A 17,127-nucleotide genomic window follows, 5' to 3' on the forward strand; every position below is an offset into this window, starting at 1 on the left:
TGATATCGGGCGTTCGAATCCGGCCCCCGGGAGTTATTTTTTTTTATCAACTAATTTAAAATTTAAACTAAATTGGATACAGAAACTTACTGCCTTCACTATCAGCATAAATGTAGCCCTCAAGTGAGCAAAGTAATACGACGAGTAAGAAGCCAGGCCCTTCGCGTTCAGGGTCATAACCACTCTGGGAGCAAGCCACATCGAAGCGGATTGAATCTCGCAGGCTTATATAAACATATATAACAATCGAGCACTATTCAAAAATCATTAGACATGGTAGTGCCGGCCTAGTTTGTCGATATCAGCCACTAAATTTGAACTTACTTAAGTACATGTGAGGTATTCATATCATTCAGAAATGGAGCAATATGCAGAGTATGCATGTTGTTTTCAATTCAAAATCATTTAGCCCAAGCTAGCGAATTATTTATATCCATCGGCAATGCCATTTTATGTATCAATTTTGAATGTCTTGTCAAGAAGTAGGCAAACGAAGAGTTGAAAAGAAGAAGAAGTTTGAGAGTTCAGGTTGTCAAACGAAATAAGCGAAAGGATATACCTCAAGAAGTCAAGCTCAAAATAGAGTGAGAAAAAAATTTGTAGCCATAGACTGTATTTTTATAGTTTTTAAGTCTGTATAATCAGTGCGACATGTTTTATCAGCAAGAGATCACTCGGGTAACGAGGAACACTTGCCTTCGGTGACAAAGCTCGTCGGAATAGGTGAAATTTAACCAGTATGACCTTTTGCTTCTGATATCACCTAATAAGTTTTTCAAAACTTCAACAAATAAAAAGCCTTGTTGGCGCAATCGGTAGCGCGTGTGACTCTTAATCACAAGGTTAGGGGTTCGAGCCCCCTACAGGGCTTAATTTTTTCAATCGCCTATTAGTATAGATGAATGCTTTAAAGCATATGATGGTCTTTGGTTCATCTTCGGTTGGTATGCTTGTGGTCACTTCTAAATCCAAATTTATATCATTTGGATTTTCAAAATCACTTCCAGGATCGGGACTTGCATAACATCACTACATAATTGATTGGATTAATTCGTAGAGTGACTTTATACAAAAAATTCTGGCCTTCCCTTGTCAAAACGGCCTAACCAATATTTAGTCAAACTGCACTATAAACTTCCCAATACTGATCGTATGGGACCGGCTCCAGTTTAAGTATGCCTTGGCTGTCCACTTTATAAATTTTGGAAAAAAAACACAATAGTAACTATGTTCACGGAATGACTATATCGTCACTGGAGAAAATTTGCACAATTCTATATAATAGTTTAATCCATCTCAAGGCTGTCCTACCGTATCTTCGATGGGTATTTCTCCATTTTTTAATTGATAAAACAATCTTTCCGCAGCGACCATCGAAGCATACATGTCGTCAATATGATCAGCATCAAAAATCGTAGTCGCATCTCGTCCTTTTGGCAGGAACTCTCTAACTTCTTCAATGTATTTTGCAAAATGAGTTACAGGATAATAGTGAAACAGGATACTTTCACCTGTTTGCTCAACCCTTATCTGCACAGAAGCAACTTGATCTTGTTTATCGGGCCAAGCCCCGTTGTTTGTCCATGTTCCAGCAATTGCAGCTGCCTCCAACTCAAATGATGGCCATTTAAATGGTGTCAAGGTTACGCCAACAAAAGCCAAAGTTGGGTCTTTGATTGAGAAAGTGTTTCGATAAAGGCCTTTGACCATTGATGATCCATCAGGTGAAGCGCCGTTCTTACCTACGATAGACACGCCAGTATCTTCGGTATTCAAAAATGGATAGTGCCAATGATATCCGGTTGAGAAAATGATATAATCAACACCCGAAATTATGGAGTCATCTTCGAAAATAACCTTTCTTTGTTTAGATGGTTTCAACTCTTTAATTCTTGGCTTCACAATTAAACCATCAGAATTTGCTGCTTTAGTCAACCACTCGTAAATTTCCTCTTTACCTACTGATCTTGAAACAATTACTTGCTTGGCGACAGGGAAAGCGTACTGCAAAATGTCGATTCCACTTAAGCCTGTTCCCACAAAGAGACACACTTTGTCCTTGAAGATTTTTGGATCTCTGAATGATTTCGAGTGGAACAAACTGGAAGGTAACTCCTTATTCCACGATGATAGGCCCTTTATGCGAGGAATATATGGTACCGAGTAGTGCCCGGTAGATACAATAACTGCATCAAAATATTCTGTGTACCACTGAGCGTTTGGGTCATTTTTCGAAGTTTTCTTCACTGTAACTTTCCACTGCTTTCCATCCGATGTTTTACGAATATCGACAACTTCTGAGTTCAATCTAACATGATCAACCAAGTGAAATTTTTCTGCGAATTGAAGTAAGCGATTGGTGACTTTACTGTTTGTAATCAAAGGGTCTAAAACATTCTCAGTGCTAAATTCATGCTGGGGTTTCTCTTCATAGGGAATGAAAGAGTTTCTCAGATACCTGTTAGGCACATTAGAATACAAATGCCTGTAAATACCGCTATTATTCCAAGTAAATCCCGCATTCTTATTCTTTAAGTAAAGAGGATTTTCCTGCGAATAGTCGCCTGTCCCAAGTTCTTGTGGTAAAGTCGTTTTAGGCTTTAAGGTAAAGGGATCGTTGTACTTTTCAGTGTCCAAAGCTTCTTGAGGAATAATATCTGGCGAATCAAAACTTGGTGCCCAAATACCTCCAACTCTGGATGTTTGTTCAAACGCGACTAATTTAGTGAAAGCAGGATCATTATTTTCCAGCGCAGGCACATCTAATTCGCCATTATTCGTATATTTCAGAGCAGTTGATCCCTCCTTCTTGGTATTCAATAATTCAAATAATGTTGTTAGTCCCGCTGCACCTGAACCAATTATAGCTACAGATTGGATGTTAAATTTATCACCTTGAGTCATGGGGCATATACTTTCCTAAAATTTTGTGCAACTTAAAATGGTCCCACCATATATCTCAAGAAGTAAAGCATCATATTTCAATAGCATTATTAGCTCTAATTATAATAATAGTAAAATCACCACCTTCATCACTTGACTAGTAAAATTCGTTACTTGTATGCTCATTTTCAAGTCCGCGAGGTTCAAAAAACTTCGAAGTCCTTCTGACTTAGACCCCACACTTCGGTGTGGCGGACGTAGCCACAAGACTCACTGTAAGCTCTGTTTTCTAGCGGCAGATAATTGCAGGTGCTTTAATGATAATGGCTACTACCATCCGATATTTTTTTATCAGCAATCGGTAGCGACATCGATAGGCTCCACCGCCATTGACTCGTGACAGTTCCACGGGCTCTGACGCAGTGAGATTCTAATATGTAGGTGGATATCCTATAACACTACAAACGGGATAGCGTATTCTATCTAATAAGCTGGGTACCATCAACATTCCCACTACTAAGGCATTCGCGAGATACTGTGACAGTCTCTACTATTCCAAGATCTCGAGCAAGGATTTATTTTTCTAAAGATTCGATGTTTCTCAAACGGTTTTCAAATTCTTTTCTGGATTCTTCAGCTGTCCAGTTCAAGTCGTGGGCTGGGTGAGTAATATCTACGGTTTTCTGTCCAAAAAGTTGCTCTCTGAAAGTCAAAATTTCACTTGTTCCATCGCCATCGGGATAGTCTCTTCTTGCGAGGCCCCACTTCCTCAACTCAGGAAGAAGCTTATCAACGATTTCTTCATACGTCTGTGGTAGAACAGTGTAGGCGAAGTTAAAACCATCAATATCTGATATATCAACCCACTGCTGTATAGTATCTGCCACCTCTTCAGCGGTACCAATAATAAGAGGACCGCTACCACCCACTTTAATCTCTTGAACAATGGCCTTTTTGGTCCATTTTTCAATTCTTGGGTAGGCATTTTGCCATTTTTTCACTGCAGAGGCAATTGCAACGTGCTCAACGTTTGTCAGGACTTCATCGTCTCCAAATTTATCAATGTCAACCCCAGTCCAGCCGGAAAACATTGCCTTTGCACCTTCTTCATCAGAATATTGCAGATATTCCAAATATTTATTCTCCGCTTCCTCATGGGTGTCACCGAGGATAACTGTGACCAACGCGATAAACTTTATTTTTGAAACATCTCTTCCATACTTGGTCTCTGCAATATTTTTGATATCTCTGATGGATTTTCCTAGATCCTCTGGAGTTAGCGATGCCAAGAAAATGATCTCAGCATTTCTCGCAGCCAATTCCTTGCCACGAGAAGAGGTTCCTGCCTGTATGATGACTGGAAGTTTTTGTTGACTTGGTGGAGTAATTGCGGGACCTGGCACGTTAAAATATGCACCTACGTGATTAATATGTCTTAGTCCGTTTGGATCAGTGAAGACACCGTTTTCTCTGTCCAATTTCACAGCACCATCCTGCCAAGAACTCAGGAACAATTCTAAGACAACGTCCACGTATTCCTCTGCTCGCTCATAACGCTCTTTGTTTCCAGGTAAATTCTCTCCATTTAGCAAGTTCCTAGATGCACTGTCCAAGTAAGAAGTAACAATGTTCCAGCCAACACGTCCATTGGTGATGAGATCCAAAGTTCCCAATCTTCTAGCTAAATGATAGGGCTGTTCGCTTATTGTTGAGATCGTTATACCGAATGCCAGTTTTGACGTCACATAAGCCATCAATGGAATGAAGTAACTAGGATCTGAAATAGGCCACTGGGCGCCTGTCTTTGCAACTGGTCCAAAGTTTTTTCCACCCTGATAAACATCGTATGGGCCTAGTACGTCTGCAAGAAAAACTGTGTTGAATTTACCTCTCTCTAATAGTTTGGCCAAATCAGTCCAATATTCAGGGTTTTGATAAAGCTCAGTGGATTTATCCTTAGGATGTCTCCAGTTACCAATTGTCTGGTTACCGGCAGATCCCATCAAGAACGCATTAATTATTAGTTCCTTTTTTTTATGGTGCTCTGTTTTTGTCCTTTTGAAAGTACCGTCGTTTCCCTCAGATGAATTTCTCTTGCCATTATCAGCTGTCATTGCGTTAAAGTAAAATTAGTGGAACTATTGGCCACTTACAATTCTGTCAAAAAGCTGCAGTTTCCTCCAATTATTACACTTCTTTTATTGTAAGTCTCTGATCAGGGTCATATCTTATAGGTCTACTTGGATCTTATTCTAAAGACCACTCATGCACATAAATCACAGTGACAGCGACTTTGTCGTCGGGGCGCCACATCGCGCCTAGAAACAAAAGTCTTTAAGTCTTTATTAATTGAATGCAATCAACCTGGTTTTTGTATCGGGTGCATTCCAGCCCACTGTTCAACATTATTGGCAGTGCTTCCCTAGAATATGACTTTCTTATTTGAGCCCTAGAGATGTACTCTGTGCTTACAAAATCGGTCAAGGCAAATATATATCTGTTACAACATTTACGTCCCTCTATTAAAGATCTTGAGCTGTAGTACCGTGTTGGACGTTATTTGAATGGTTTGAGATCTTTAAAAATGTTAAAAAGAAGTTACGCAGATTCTTACTACCTTCTAGGAGAGGGCTCGCAGAAAAGCATAGAGGCAGCAGGTATATTCAAATCCAGAAAACTTTCTGAAGGTGAAATTTCATTAATTAAAATTCCAAAGGTTCAAAAAGGGTTGGTTGTCTCTACATTTGAGAGAGACTTAGCTTTTGCATCCGATTTACCTGTGAAGCAGCATTTGAAAGAATACGAAATTCTGGTTCAGAATAAATATGTTGGCTTGAACCATGTCGACTGGAAGTCGAAAAAATATCGATTCAATATTTACTCATTTCCATGGATAAATGGTAGAGAATCCAGTGGAATAGTAATTCGAAGGGGGTCCAAAGTGGATACACAAAAGTTCCCAATATCAGCTGAAGTGTTCTTGGCAAGTACCTCTTACCGGGATCTGGAAACTTCAACTTTTCAGGAATATACAGTATTCGATTCTAGGCTTGTGTGGAAGCTGCCTCAGTATAGACTTCCCAATGGCAGGTTACACAAGAGATTTGATCTTGAATTTGCTGCGGGGGTCGGTGTGGGTTTAGTAACAGCAGGCTCAGCAATTTCCAGTCTCGTTGATTTGTCCCTAAGAGACCAGGCAGATCATCAAAAGCTGGGAAACATTGTGATATGGGGTGGAAGTTCGTCTGTAGGTCTCTACGTCATACAGTTGGCAAAGGCATCTAAAATGTTCGAAAAAATAGTCGTCGTGTCCGCAAGCAAACACAAAGAATATCTCCTAGAGCTTGGAGCTAGCTGCATAATAGATCGCCATCAGTCCGAAGAAGAAATTCTTGATGATATCTTATCACATTGTCCAGAGGGGATCGATTTTGGTATAGATGTGATATCCAAAGAAACAGCTACATTATTAACTAAAATACTACAAAATAATAACGAAAATGTCAAAAAGTTGGTATGTATCGTTGGTGTACCTCAGATTGCAACTGAGTTATTTGAAAAAAATTCCAAATCCAAATTCATTATTGAGACAGTTAATATAAAGAGGTTTCATGAAGATGTTGCATTCGGTTCCTGGTTTGTAAATTATACCTCCAGACTCTTTGAAACTGGACAATTAAAACCTATAACAGCTTTGAAAATATTCAAATCGTTGGATAATTTTGGAGAGGGTATAAAGAGTGGTTTGAAGGAACTAGAAGAAAGAGGTGCTAGTGCTGAAAAATTTGTCGTAAGTTTGTAGGTTGTCTATTAAGCTACTCTCATTTAAGATCGTTAAAAATACATACTGTTTCTAGAACAATTTCTCAAAAACATGCTTCTCTAGAATGTCATAAAACTATCGATATTTATCCATGCAAAAATACTCTGCCAGATTCAGCGGCTCGATGGTCCCGCTCTCGAACTTCAAGCCAGAAGATAGAAATGGTCTGATTACACCCACGTAGCTATGATCGGTGATGATTAATTAATTAATGGTGAGTAATAAATGCTCTGTCTCGACAATAAGACACCGCGTCTTTGCAGATGCTTCATCAACCTTGAACCCTGGCGCGCCCCAGCTTTTACGCGCCACATAAAGCGAGAAAAGGTGCTTGGCAGAATTGGCACAACTGAACAATAAGTTTATTGGCATCAGTAATTGAGCTTGGCAAAGAGATAAAAGCCCGTATGTAGTCGAAAAATCATTTAATTTCTTACCTTGAACAAGCAAAGCGTAGCAATGACCGATAACAAAATTCTTGACGAGAAAGCAGTTGTTGTTGATGAGGTTTCCTCTACTTCATCTAGTGGCATTCAAGCCGTTTTTCAGACTTACCAACCTGACGACGTTGTCCTGGGAGAGGTTAAGGAAATAGTTGGAAAATATGGCTTGGAGGAATATGAGGAACTTCTAATCAGAGGGGCATTGTTAGCTAACAAACCTGAAATTATTGAAAATGAAGAGTATACCGTGGAAGAAAGGAAAGCAATTGTGAGAGAAACTACTCATCCGCTATTATCTCTGTCGCCCTCGATGATTATGGCAGCAATCTGTACCTCATGCGCAGCAATCAACTTTGGTATGGACGAGAGTGCAGTGGGAGGCGCCCAACTACAATATCAAAAACAATTTAATATTACCGACCCGAACATTCAAGGTTTAACGGTAGCCGCACCATATTTGGCAGCAGCAGTTTTTGGTGCACCTTTGACAGTTTTCCTAAGTAGTCACATAGGGAGAAAATGGGTTGTGCTCATCAGTTGCTTCATCGCTTTCGCAGGTTCATTGATCCAAGGTTTTGCAAATGGCCTTCCAGCTATGCTTTTCGCAAGATTGTTTATGGGTATCGGTATGGGGCTGAACTCTTCAACTGTGCCAATTTACACTGCAGAATGTTCACCAGCAGTTTCTCGTGGTGCGATTCTGATGCTTTGGCAGACTTTCATCGCCCTTGGCGTGGCACTTGGTTCCATTTTCAACAGAGCGTTCGTGCAGATTAATGGTTCATTATCGTGGAGATTAATGATTGGATCTGCTTCAGTCCCTCCACTCATTACAGGTTTTCTGATTTTTTTCCCACCAGAATCTCCCAGATGGTTAATTAGTAAAGGAAGAACAAGAGAATCTTTCGACTCCTTGATCAAATTGAGATCTTGTGCCTTGTCTGGTGCAAAGGATTTTTACATTCTTTACGAGTCTTTAAAGTTTGAATCTGAACTTGAGACTAAGCTCACAAAATGGGAGCAATTTACCTCTTTATTCACCGTTCCAAGAAATAGATTTGCCCTTATTGTTTCATCGATTGGTATCCTAGGCCAGCAATATGGTGGTGTGAACATTTTGGTATCATATACAACAACAATTTTGACAAGAGCTGGTATTGATCCTGTCACAGCTATTGCTGGTTCGATTGGTATTGGTGGTGGCTGTTTTCTAGCCACATTTATTTCAACACAACTGATTGATAGATTTGGTAGAAGAAAAATGCTTCTCTTCACACTTCCAGTCGAGGGTATCTGTTTATTTTGGTTAGGAGGTGTTATCAATATTACCAATGACCAAGTTCGCTTAGGTCTGGGATTGGCTGCCATGTACGTTTACGTTCTGTTTTATGGAACTGGTATTGGTCCGGTTAGTTTTACGTTGGTAGCTGAAACTCCATCCATTACAGTTAGAATGGCACACAGTGCTGTTTGCATGAGTCTAAATTGGATCTTGGACTTTTGCTTAAGTATGACCTGGCCAAAGATGGATGCCACAATGACTACCTCTGGTGGCCTCTACTTTTATGGGGCTTTCAACTTTGTTGTTTGGGCTCTTTCCTATTTCTGTATTCCAGAAACAAAGAGGTTCACGTTGGAACAGCTGGATGAAGTTTTCAAAGCAGGTGTTAGTCCATTTTTCCAGAAGAATTTGAGAAGGCTCATTGGGAAGCGCTAATGATGCTGCCATTTTCTTCCGCCTGGTTAGTACTCTGGATAGTATACTTAATATTCAAATATTCGATTTTTTCAGAAATCATTTGCCATTAACATTGTTTCTTCGAGATACCTTGCAATCATTTAAGTTCTATATAAAGTGAAAACAGGCCAGAGTGCTTAATCGCTCCTCGAGAGGAATTGAAAGTGCACTCGTGTCAAGTTCATCCACTCAACTCAAGCGTAACAATTACGTTTGCATCTCAAGTTTGGAGTAATAAAGGACAGTGCTTGCTCCCAAAGAGCCATAAATAAATGCGCTGACTCACAGCCCTTCGGATATTTCTTTAGTTTCTATTGTCCTTCTACTGTCAGAGTAGATGATATCAATGCGCAGTGTCTCACCTCATAACGAAGACATTCCGAAGGAGTGGAGCTCAAACAGTTGGATCCATCATCATAAACAAGCTAGCTAATAAAAATAACCAGGACTGCATTCAACCAGACTTGATTATTCTGCGAGGATTGCAGCTAACACATTTAAAAAGCCCCTCTGCTTTTCGTTCAACAGCTTTTTTTAAGTAGTTCTAGCTCTCAAAATCTGCGAAACGGTGTCATTGACTGCGCTTTCAAAAGACCTGAACCCAAAGCCCAAAAGGTTTTTACTTTTGGAATTGTCGACAGTAGCTATATACTGACAGACTTTCAGACCATGGGCTGGGACGCCCTTGGCAATCTTACCGGTTAGTTGAGGAAAATTCTTGTTTATATTGTCAAGTATATCTTGAGTTGAAAATTTGTCATTAGCCAAAATTAATCGCTTGCACGCCAAATTTGACTTCTCTAATGCCAAAACATGGGCTTTCGCCACGTCTCTTACATCGATGAACAAACTAGCAAACTTCTGGTCGACATCATCTCCGGCTTTGGAGAAAACTGCTTCGTTGATCAGTTGACAGGAAGCATTCAACGTTGAAGAAACAGACTCATCAAAAAGTTGAGGTCCAAAAACGTAACATGGGTTTATTGTAGTCAGTGAAAAATTCACTGAATTTTGATTATCCTTCCAAAAACGCCAGGCTGCTTTTTCTGCAAACACTTTCGAACCGTAGTACGCAGTCTTGGCATCTTCTAATGTATCACACCAAGAATCTTCATTCCACGACTCCTCATTCAGAGTAAGAGACGAATTGTATGCATTTTTAACATTTGAAATGGCCGCAAAAGACGAAGTGTACACAACACGTTGAATCGAATTTGGCGCATATTTTTTGATTGAGTTCAAGATCGATTGGGTCCCAGCCACTGCTGGAATTAGCATATCAATTTCATAGTCGGTACTTTCATAATGACAGGGTGAAGCCGTATGGATCACGTATTTGAGATCTTTTCCATATTTTAGTAAAACTTCATCAAATACACCAGGTTTTGCCAGATCTGATACAATTTCGAGTTTCAGGTTCTTGTGATTGAACAGCTTTAATAAGCTCATAGCTTTCTGTTCACTTCGCAAAGTCCCAATGACGAGATATCCTCTCTTCAACAACACATTGATAATATGTTGTGCGATAAATCCATTTGCACCTGACACCAATACAGTAGACATTTCTTAGTCTTTGTTAGAGGGAATTCGATTGGTGACTGAAGCTTTACATCTTAATCAATCCGTTTATAATTGCAGCATGGACGACTATCAATGTGTTCAACCCATCTTACTGTCGTTGAAGAATAAAGACATTGACAGTCAAAGGCTAAAAATGTGGCGACATGAAAAATAGGTGGATTAGAACTTGCCGATATCGTTATGCCGCGAAGTTGGGTGGTCGCAGATTCACAGGTTATCCACTCGCCATGTCCTGAAGAGCTTTTGCATTCTGATTTCTCTTCCTGAAAGGAGTTTTTTAGACCATCCTTGAATTTGGATGTATATTATTTCTGACTAAATATAAAAAATCGATATTATTCGAGGCCCTTGACATCGTTTTCAATCAATTATTGAAAGTCAAAAGAATGCTGTCGATGTCAATTACAAGAGCCCCTTCCATTAGTAGGCCTATGAGTCCCTAATTACAGTTAACGTTTATGTAGTTTTACAAATCAGACGAAGATAGACATAATGCTAGATCGACAGAGATCGACCTCTTTGGCCAATCGATCGTCTGTTAGGCAACTCGCCTGCTTTTTGATGATTCGTAGACAGATTGGTCAAACCTCCTTTCGTCGGGTGCATTTGATAAGCTTCTTCATCGTCAAAGAAACTCTTAAAAAGTTCCTCCATCCTAGTTAGTAAGCGAATGACGACAAACTTGGGCTGGTCCATTGGAAATCTTAGTGGACTGTGGTCTGAGAGCCAGAAGGAAGGATCATTGGCAACAGTAGGATCGCGGGTGAGAATGTTTAAACTTTTAACTTCATTCCATTGCTTGTAACTGAGAGAATAATTTTTGCTTTGCCTGGTAATAAATCTGAACTCTCTAAGTGCGTTCACTAGCCGTCTCATTTCATCAAATAGCTCTAGTCGACCGAGCAAATGCTCGTCATCCTTTCTGTGGAAGAATTGGTGTGGAAGGTTCCATGGAGTTTTTCGTTTGAATTTGGTTGATTTGGGCGGTGATTCTGTATGACCGCGTACCGCGACATTACCGACGTCCGAATAGCATTCAGTGGCCCCTTTGGGGTAACGATCACTAGAACTGGATGAGTTATGACTTTCATTTTCTTCACTATCAACTCCATCGGTGTCGTCCTCAGGCAGAATTTCATCAGTATTCAAGACGTACTTTTGAAAGGATCTTGAACAATAAATCATTATACCTTGAAGTCCAGGCCTGAATCGGTTAGCGATCGACAGATCAAGGCTATCAGAAAGATCGAGCAAAATGTCACCGACTGTTGAAATTATCGCACTCATCAACGGTACTGCGCCCAAAGCCCACAGCACAAAGAATGCCCTACCGGCTCCAGAAGCTGGAGCATAGTCACCATAACCAATAGTAATCAAACATAGAAAACAAAAATATATTCCATCAAAATAGGACCAATTCTCTGCAAATTTCAATGCCAAGCTGCCAAGGTTCCAGAAAATAATGAAAGCAAATAGAACAGATAGCAAAGAGTGTATCCGTTTTCTTGACAGTGCTCTCTTCCTGAATTCAACCATCTTGTTAAATGCTTCCTCAGATGTATAAGTAACTTCATGGTTATTCAAACGAGTTACCTCCTTCTCTCGAAAAGCTTCAACTTGATGGAAAAAGACCACAGATGAACCAGCATTTTTTATTATTCCAGTTGTCATCGCCACTATGAGAGCCAAGTTTATGACGCCAAGGTAGGAGTACACAAGAATCAGAATTCTAGTTGCATCAGATGAGGGTAAAATATCACCTAAACCTATTGTCAATACCGAAACAACGCAGAAATACAAACTATTGCCAAATGAAAGGTGCAATAGCTTTGAAAACATCCCCCCTCCCCATATTAGAATAATTGAGAAGGAAACGGTGAAAACCATTAGACTTCTCTCGTTCTTGATCAAATTGAACCTTGGGGGATACACTCCGAGGAAATAACCAATGAAATGAGTAGTAAGAGTTATTGTACATCCAAAATAAAGTCCTGATGTGATAACTGCATACCAGAACCCGATGGATTTTTCGTGATTTTCGTCAAAGTATCGGGTACCACAGACTATAACATCGATTAAGAGCATGAAGCTTGCAGTAGTCCAACCAAGTATACAAATACATTGAGCCTTGAGATAGCTTAACCTTTCGCTAAAATGCAACAGTAGAACAAGGTTCGACATGAATCCCAGTACTAATGATATGACATTGAAAGCAAAGATGCCCACTGGATCCTTAAATGAGTGCACACCTGTCTGTATCCCATTCTCAAAGATCCTAGTAAGCCTCCATCTTTCTACCACGCACGCTATGGATATTGTATTAGCTATTGGCCCTAAACACGCCGTAAACACCGGAAAATAGCAAGAGATATGAAACCAGGTAATAAAATATTTTGAGCCTGCGTTGCATCTAATAATGCTTACTCGCTCATGATTGAGTGATAACGATTCTTTCAAGGCCACATCCCATACAAAGCCATTTCCTTTACTTGCGTAACCCATTTATCATTGTCCAGAGCAAAACAAGCCAAAGCGACTTTCAATTCGACGGTAGTGTATGAATGTAATACTAGCAATTTAGTATAAGCCGCTAAAGTGGTTCAAAAGGTGCGTTAGTTTCATTTGCGAGTTCTTCAAACACAGCTGTTGCTGATGAAGCTTCTATGCGCGAGGCCACTAATCCATAAAAATTCGATTATTATTCAAGGTTTAAGAGTGTAAACTCCACAATACTACTACTTGGCCAGTCAACTGGCATGTAATTGTATTCCTGGTCTATACTCTTGAAATAGTAATGCTAAATAACGAGAACACCCAGATGTTATATAGGTGAAATGCTTGTATCCAGTCTTAATGTAAATTATTGATCAATCAAAGACGTGTGTCCAAGTTTTACTTAAGATAGCCAATGGAAGCAGCGTTGTGTACTTGTTTTGCATAAATCACCGATTATCCCATGAAACCTGCAAGGCGGTGACGCAAAACTAAGTCTTCTTTGCAAGGGAGCGTTGTTGCGACTCATTGAAAGATATAAAAGACTCAACTTTCACCAATTCGCTTGCGAAAGACTTTCATAGCCAGTTTTAACAAGAATTGAGAAGTAATCATGAAGAGAGGTCCAGTTGGGAGTCCCATTGTCAAAAGTAACAAGAAACCAAAAGTTCACGGGGACTATGAACAGTATATGCACTTGAATACAACGTATTATACGCACCCGATTACTTGTCAAAAGGCCAACAACTTCAACAACCAAAGTAGAAAGAAGCCAGTGGACCTTTTGAAGCAACTTAATTCAAAGCAGGAAAAATCCGGCGGTATCAAGACATTTATTCACTGGTTTAGAGGTGATTTGAGAGTTCATGATAATAGAGCTCTGTTAGAAGCACTCGAACAGTTCAAGAAATATAAAGAACAGGGTCCTGCCCAGTTTTTGACAATTTTTACCATCAACGAACACGATTGGAGAGCTCATCTGGATAGTGGTTGGAAATTGAAATTCCAATTAAATGCGGTCAGAAACCTCGGCGAGAGGTTATCAAAGATGTCTATCCCGCTGCATGTGCTGCATTTCCAACCCGAGGATCCATTGCTGTGCAGTTCCGGTGAATATGCGTCATGGTTAAAGAGTGAGTGTTTAAAACTGGCCAAAGATTCAGGACCTACTCTGGTTACGGCCAATTTGCAATACGGAGCCGATGAGCAATACCGTGATGTAAAAGTATTCGAAAGATGTGACGCTAAATTCAAATTTCAGGTCTTTCATGATGCCTGTGTTATAGATCCGGGCACTTTGGCCACTGGTAAAGGCACTCAATACACAGTATTCACCCCTTGGTATAAAAAATGGATAGCAGAGGTGCAGGAAGATTTGAAAGATTCCGGATTTGTGAAGGAAGAGCCTGAGAAGCCAATTAGTGATCAGAAGGTAGAGTTTAAGAACCCGGATTACGAGTTGCCCTCTGAATTTGCAAACTACATCCCGGAAGGCGGTCCAGAAGTACCAGAAGCTTCTGAAAAGGCTGCTTTCCAACAATTGTCAGATTTTTTAAAAGGTAAAGTACATGATTACGAGAAAAAGGATCACTTACCAGATGAGGGTTCTTCTCACCTTAGCTGCTATATCACCTCAGGGCTCATAAGCACTAGAGTTGTTGTCAAAGAAAGTGTCAAAGAAAGTAATGGAGCAGTAGCTGCGAAAGATGTCAGGAAAAATTCACCTGTTCAAGAGTTTATTCGTGAAGTGGCCTGGAGAGATTTCTACAAACACGCTTTTAGTAACTGGCCTTTCCTGTCGATGGATATACCGTACCATTTTGAGCTCAATGACATGAATTGGAGAGACGACAAGGAAGCTTTCATAAGTTGGTGTGAAGGTAAAACTGGAGTACCAATTGTGGATGCTATTATGAGGAAATTGCTCTGTACAGGGTACATCAACAACCGAGCCAGAATGATAACGGCTTCGTTCATGTGCAAAAACCTACTTCTAGATTATCGCTGGGGTGAGAGATGGTTTAGAAAGCATCTAATAGATTTCGATCTAGCATCAAACGTGGGAGGATGGGGTTTCTGTTCGAGTACTGGTATAGACTCGCAACCTTACTTCCGGATTCTCAATATGGAGCTACAGAGTAAGAAATTTGATCCGAAGGGCGATTACATCAGAAAGTGGGTGCCTGAGCTGAAAGACTGTAAGGATGTTCATACTTTCCATTTGGCAAGGAAAGGCTATAAGTCTGCAATTGTTGATTACAAAAAAAGTCGTGAAGATGCGCTAGCTGCATACAGAGAGATTATTTAGGTTCCAAACATGACCAAGAGAATGATCACGATTACTGATCCTTGCGATATCCTTGAAGGAAACAGTTCTTTAGAAATTTGATGAGTTGCGGCTATACGTGGCTAATAAACTCCGAAAGACTTCAGCGCTATTTCTTAGCTATGCGAGTGTTCTAATAGTTGTTATCCCTCTCTTCCTTGACGTATGGTTTTAACCTACCCTCGATATGAACCCATATCGAAGAAAGACTTGATATCTCGATCAAGAGCGCATACTGAATGATTCCATAGAGAACTGTCACGTCTTCGCTTATTCTCAAAATGTAAGGGAAGCTCACGCTTGGCTGTTATAAAGTGCTTTCCTTTGGGATTATTAAAAGCAAGATCAAGGATAAATCCACTAAGATAGTCGACTATGGTTGGAAGTTAGCGGGTCATTATCCGCCGCTTGTCACTCCATAAGCATGGTAGTTACTATGATCTTAACGAATAACAAACTACTGAGCTTCTATGTCAACCCCATCCAAATGAGTTACTTGCTTTGGCATAAGATTTTAGCGTGAAATACTGCAAAAGGTTTACCTATCAAAAAACTACCGAACATAAACGAATGCCAATGTCTTAAAGAATGCTGTTCAAATTTATAACAGCACTGTTTCTGACGTATTTACAATTCAAAGGTTTCATATATATTCTCGTCTCTAACTTATTATATTCTTTCAACTTTGACATTGTCACCGCTCTTAGAAGAAGATTCCAAAAAAGCGGCCACGCAGGCAAGGTGATGGAAGGCAACTCTTGGACTACCCTTGTATAAAGACTTGTCCTTGTTGGAAACTGCTTCGTGAAAGCTCTTGAACTCCTCGTTAACACCAAATGAGTCCTCAGCCTCAACGGGATAAATCTCTTCTTTTCCAGCAGTCTCTGCAGAACCACCGACTTGAACCCTCACGTATGGTTTCTTCCTGTCAGATAGCTGGATTAAAACGGAACCGTTCAATCCATAGATTTTCAAGTAAACCGACTTATCTGTGGCGCCAAATGCAGAACCGTAGGTGAAAGTACCAATGACATCGCTGTCAACAATCTTGACAGTGGAGAAAACAATGTCATCAGTACCAGATTCTTTACGAACTTGCTTAGTTTGGGCAGAGACAGTATCAAAGTTACCGACTAGATCTGTTACAAGAGCCAATTGATGAACACCACCATCCGACAGGAACCCACCAATGTGCTCGGGAGTTTTTCTCCAGGTAGTAGCCAGGTACTTATTTTGCGTAACAAATGGACCAGTGGAATTATGTGTAAAGCCAACAATTGGTCCAATTCTAGCAAGGTGTTTCTTTGCAATGTCAATGACACTGAGATACAACCAGTTCTCAGCAATACCGATTGGCAAATCGGTAGAATCGGAAAGCTTCACAAGTCCACGAGCTTGTTCCATAGTAGCAGCAATAGGCTTTTCCATTAGGATTGGCTTACCAGCAGCAATAGCTTTCTGAGCAGTAGCTAAATTGAATTGCGCCGGCAATAGAGCATCGACATAAGAGACATCTTTATCATTCAATATACCATCTAAATCATCATAAACCTTATCCTCCGACACTCCAGCAACTTTCGCAAAATCCAATGCCTTGCTCTTGGTTCTATTGAAAGCTGCAACAACTTTAAATTCAGAGGGCATCTCCTGGTAAGAGGGAAGATGTCTGTCTCTGGCAAAAATACCTGTACCAACGATACCGACGTTCAAAACTGTAGACATTATGGATTTGTAATCTGACTGTACTATTGAGCTTCTATCAAATCTCAATGGCTACAATATGTGCCTGAAAGTTAAATTTCACCTTTTATATATCTTTCAACTTCACTCCACAGGCCAA

The 17,127-nt window shown here is 40.1% G+C and overlaps 8 protein-coding genes and 2 non-coding genes across 10 annotated transcripts in view; 5 read left to right on the forward strand and 5 right to left on the reverse strand.

The window, feature by feature from the left end:
- TDEL0Atrna5Y overlaps window positions 1-34 on the forward strand; it is a 105-nt gene extending 71 nt beyond the window's left edge. The window contains exon 2 of the tRNA in view: window positions 1-34. This exon is cut by the window's left edge and continues 5 nt beyond it. This is a non-coding gene — a tRNA (tRNA-Tyr).
- Window positions 35-797: 763 nt separating this feature from the next.
- On the forward strand, window positions 798-870 carry TDEL0Atrna4K. Its single transcript has one exon. It is a non-coding gene; the product is annotated as a tRNA-Lys (tRNA).
- Window positions 871-1,296: 426 nt separating this feature from the next.
- Window positions 1,297-2,904, reverse strand: TDEL0A00120 (uncharacterized protein; the record flags this gene model as incomplete). Its single annotated transcript, XM_003678507.1, has 1 exon — window positions 1,297-2,904. The coding sequence occupies one exon, from the start codon at window positions 2,902-2,904 to the stop codon at window positions 1,297-1,299; it is 1,608 nt and encodes a 535-aa protein (XP_003678555.1).
- Window positions 2,905-3,458: 554 nt separating this feature from the next.
- TDEL0A00130 (uncharacterized protein) lies at window positions 3,459-4,997 on the reverse strand (the record flags this gene model as incomplete). The annotated part of the gene is made up of 1 exon (XM_003678508.1): window positions 3,459-4,997. One exon carries the CDS (start codon window positions 4,995-4,997, stop codon window positions 3,459-3,461), a length of 1,539 nt encoding a protein of 512 aa, XP_003678556.1.
- A 470-nt stretch (window positions 4,998-5,467) lies between these two features.
- Window positions 5,468-6,685, forward strand: TDEL0A00140 (zinc-binding alcohol dehydrogenase family protein; the record flags this gene model as incomplete). Its single annotated transcript, XM_003678509.1, has 1 exon — window positions 5,468-6,685. One exon carries the CDS (start codon window positions 5,468-5,470, stop codon window positions 6,683-6,685), a length of 1,218 nt encoding a protein of 405 aa, XP_003678557.1.
- A 480-nt stretch (window positions 6,686-7,165) lies between these two features.
- Window positions 7,166-8,866, forward strand: HXT11 (hexose transporter HXT11; the record flags this gene model as incomplete). Its single annotated transcript, XM_003678510.1, has 1 exon — window positions 7,166-8,866. The coding sequence occupies one exon, from the start codon at window positions 7,166-7,168 to the stop codon at window positions 8,864-8,866; it is 1,701 nt and encodes a 566-aa protein (XP_003678558.1).
- A 555-nt stretch (window positions 8,867-9,421) lies between these two features.
- On the reverse strand, window positions 9,422-10,450 carry GRE2 (methylglyoxal reductase (NADPH-dependent) GRE2; the record flags this gene model as incomplete). The annotated part of the gene is made up of 1 exon (XM_003678511.1): window positions 9,422-10,450. The coding sequence occupies one exon, from the start codon at window positions 10,448-10,450 to the stop codon at window positions 9,422-9,424; it is 1,029 nt and encodes a 342-aa protein (XP_003678559.1).
- A 513-nt stretch (window positions 10,451-10,963) lies between these two features.
- TOK1 (Tok1p) lies at window positions 10,964-12,970 on the reverse strand (the record flags this gene model as incomplete). Its single annotated transcript, XM_003678512.1, has 1 exon — window positions 10,964-12,970. One exon carries the CDS (start codon window positions 12,968-12,970, stop codon window positions 10,964-10,966), a length of 2,007 nt encoding a protein of 668 aa, XP_003678560.1.
- A 604-nt stretch (window positions 12,971-13,574) lies between these two features.
- PHR1 (deoxyribodipyrimidine photo-lyase PHR1) lies at window positions 13,575-15,269 on the forward strand (the record flags this gene model as incomplete). The annotated part of the gene is made up of 1 exon (XM_003678513.1): window positions 13,575-15,269. One exon carries the CDS (start codon window positions 13,575-13,577, stop codon window positions 15,267-15,269), a length of 1,695 nt encoding a protein of 564 aa, XP_003678561.1.
- Window positions 15,270-15,956: 687 nt separating this feature from the next.
- TDEL0A00190 (uncharacterized protein) lies at window positions 15,957-17,009 on the reverse strand (the record flags this gene model as incomplete). Its single annotated transcript, XM_003678514.1, has 1 exon — window positions 15,957-17,009. One exon carries the CDS (start codon window positions 17,007-17,009, stop codon window positions 15,957-15,959), a length of 1,053 nt encoding a protein of 350 aa, XP_003678562.1.
- Between the last annotated feature and the right edge of the window lie 118 nt (window positions 17,010-17,127).

Source organism: Torulaspora delbrueckii, chromosome 1 (assembly GCF_000243375.1).
Source record: "Torulaspora delbrueckii CBS 1146 chromosome 1, complete genome".
In the NCBI taxonomy this organism is placed as follows: Eukaryota; Fungi; Ascomycota; class Saccharomycetes; order Saccharomycetales; family Saccharomycetaceae; genus Torulaspora; species Torulaspora delbrueckii.